At 50.4% G+C, this 2,823-nt stretch overlaps 1 protein-coding gene across 1 annotated transcript; it reads left to right on the forward strand.

Moving 5' to 3' along the window:
* Nucleotides 1–1,065: 1,065 nt before the first annotated feature.
* Nucleotides 1,066–2,007, forward strand: LOC125091450 (olfactory receptor 1361-like). Its single transcript, XM_047715116.1, has one exon. It carries the CDS (start codon nt 1,066–1,068, stop codon nt 2,005–2,007), a length of 942 nt encoding a protein of 313 aa, XP_047571072.1.
* The last annotated feature ends 816 nt before the right edge of the window (nt 2,008–2,823 follow it).

Consider the following 2,823-nt stretch of genomic DNA (forward strand, 5'->3'; position numbering starts at 1 on the left):
AGTTGGTTAAGCATCTGCTTCAGCTCAGGTCTTGATCTCGGGTCCTGGAATTGAGCCCCGTGTTGGGCTCCTTGCTCAGTGCAGACCTACTTCTGCCCCTTCTGCACTCAGGATCTCTCTCCCTTTGCACACTTTCTCAAATAAGTAAATAATATCTTTTAAAAAGCATAGGTCATACTTCAGGCTGGAGTATGGCTTGTATTCATCATTCAGATTAAGAAGTAAAACATCTCTGTACATTCCCCCTCCATTCCCCTACTCCCATATACCTGTATCACACCCCTTCCTCCCTCTCTCCCTCTCCCTGGTCCTGAGATAAGGACATCCTACAAGTAGCGTGGGTCACTCCCATGCACGTTTGCACCTTTACTCTCTGGGATGTATCCACCAGCGATCCACAGAATTTTGTGGCCTGTCTTTAAACTTCACATGAGCAACGTGATTCTACCCACAACCTTCTGTGGTTTTCTTCTGTCCCTGCTTTCGAGATTTCTCCTGGCCAGTGAGAGCAGTTCCACGATTCCTCCATTCCTGTGACTATAGAAATGTCCACCGAGTAAGAATGTCCCAATGGATGTATGTACCCCTACTATGGATGAGAACTACTCGTTCCAAACCTGCCTCAACAAGTCTCACCATGCACCTTCTAGAGAATTCCTCTGTGGTGGAATTGCAGGGTTAAGAGGGGTCCCTGTGTTTGCCATCATCTCAGAATTCTCGTCCGCAGCTTGGGGAATGCCAGACTGAAGATGCTCCGTCGGAGGTCCACGACTCCACTAGCAAGTGCAACAGGTGTAGGGGTCGAGGGTGAGAAATGGTCTGCTCGCTTGGCTGCTGTCCACCGATCCTGCCGGTGGGTTGTGGGGAATGAATGGTGTGTCACTGATGGAAAGGATGCAGCAAACAGGTGGGTGGATGGGGGTCCTGTTGCAGGAAAGAGTGGGAAGAATCCATGAACGTCTGAACTAAGGAGAGGGGATGAGATCAGCGTGCAGTGGAAGGGTTGGCCGCGATCAGGACCCTGGACAACTCTCAGGTTTCCTTTCTGATTGATCCAGGACGGCCATGCAAGGGGCAAATGTCACCTCTGTCTCTGAGTTCCTGCTCCTGGGACTCTCAGAGAACCCCGAGCAACAGCAGCTGCTGTTCATACTCTTCCTGACTATGTACCTGGTCACGGGACTGGGGAACCTGCTCATCATCCTGGCTATCGCCACTGACCCCCGACTCCACACCCCCATGTACTTCTTCCTGGCTAACTTGGCCTTTGTGGACATCTGCTTCACCTCCACCACCATCCCCAAGATGCTGGCCAACCACGTGTCAGGGCACAAAGGGATCCCTCATGCAGGCTGCCTGACCCAGATGTTCTTCTTCATCTGGTTTGCTGGCATCGATAGCTTCCTGCTGACCGCCATGGCCTATGACCGCTATGTGGCCATCTGTCACCCTCTCCACTATGCCAGGTCTGTAACACCACAGCTCTGTGGCCTCCTGGTGGCTGCATCCTGGACTGCAGCCTTCGGCAATGCTCTGACCCACACGGTGTTACTGACCCGCCTCTCATTCTGCACCCACAACCGGGTGCCCCATTTCTTTTGTGACCTCAGCCCTCTGCTGAAGCTGGCCTGCTCTGACACCTTTCTCAATAATGTGATGGTGTACACCGTGGGCGCCCTACCCACTATCACTCCTTTTGTGGGCATCTTGGTCTCCTACACATGCATCTTTGCCACGGTATTGAGGATCCCCTCCATGAGAGGCAAGCAGAAGGCTTTCTCCACCTGTGGCTCTCATCTGTCTGTGGTGTCCCTGTTCTACGGGACACTCATTGGGGTTTATTTTAGCCCCACGTCCTCCCACACGGCCCAGAAGGACACAGCCGCTGCGGTGATGTACACTGTGGTCACTCCCATGCTGAACCCCTTCATCTACAGTCTACGCAACAGTGACATGAAGGGGGCCTTGGAGGCGCTCATCAACAGGAAGCCAGTTTTTCTTCAGTGACCATAGCACTGGGATGTTTGACGACCCAAATCCAGTGCCCATCTGTACGAAATTTTCTTGCACGGTCCCAAGGTTAGTTGTTTCCTTCATATCATTCTCCGTGGTTCTCTGTGTATTACTTCACTCTTCCAACAACTACTCTTTGAACATCTGTTATCTGTAGACACTGCTTTAGGGGCTGAAGGTCCAGCAGGGAACAAACAAAATCCCTGCCCTTGTTATGCTCCCACTGCAGCCTGAAGACCACATCGCGGTTAAAGGAAGTGCTCAGCAAACTAGAGAGACCGGGATACAAGCCTCACCTTGGTTAACATTCAGGTTTATCTGCTCTAATACAAAGTTGCAAATGCAGAGGCTCAGAACTTGTAAGATTTTGCAAGCTGAACTCTGTTTCTGTAACAACACAGTTTCTTCAAAAACCTAACGTGGACATCTGATCTACTTGTTTCTAGTACGTTCCATTGTGAGGCGCCAGATCCAATGTGCGTTTCTAGCCAGAGTTCTTGTGTTTATTGATTTTGCAATATTTGCTTCCTTGAACCACCTACATTTTGGTCACTCTCAGTTAATGGTCATCTGAAACAATAGCCTTGGGTAGGAGGCAAGATCCTTATTTATACTCTTTTGAAGGACAGGAAGCTGTTGGCTCTTCTAACCTTGTGATGTTTCTTTTTTTTTTTTTCCCTAAAGGTTTTATTGATTTATTTGACAGCGAGAGATCACAAGTAGGCAGAGAGGCAGGCAGAGAGAGAGGAGGAAGCAGGCTCCCTGCTGAGCCGAGAGCCTGATGTGGGGCTCGACCCGAGGACCCTGGGA

The sequence above is a fragment of the Lutra lutra genome, chromosome 1 (assembly GCF_902655055.1).
Source record: "Lutra lutra chromosome 1, mLutLut1.2, whole genome shotgun sequence".
Lineage (NCBI taxonomy): Eukaryota > Metazoa > Chordata > Mammalia > Carnivora > Mustelidae > Lutra > Lutra lutra.

Coding starts and splice junctions, on each gene's coding strand:
- LOC125091450 (XM_047715116.1), top strand. CDS start 1,066: ATGCAAGGGGCAAATGTCACCTCTGTCTCTGAGTTCCTGCTCCTGGGA.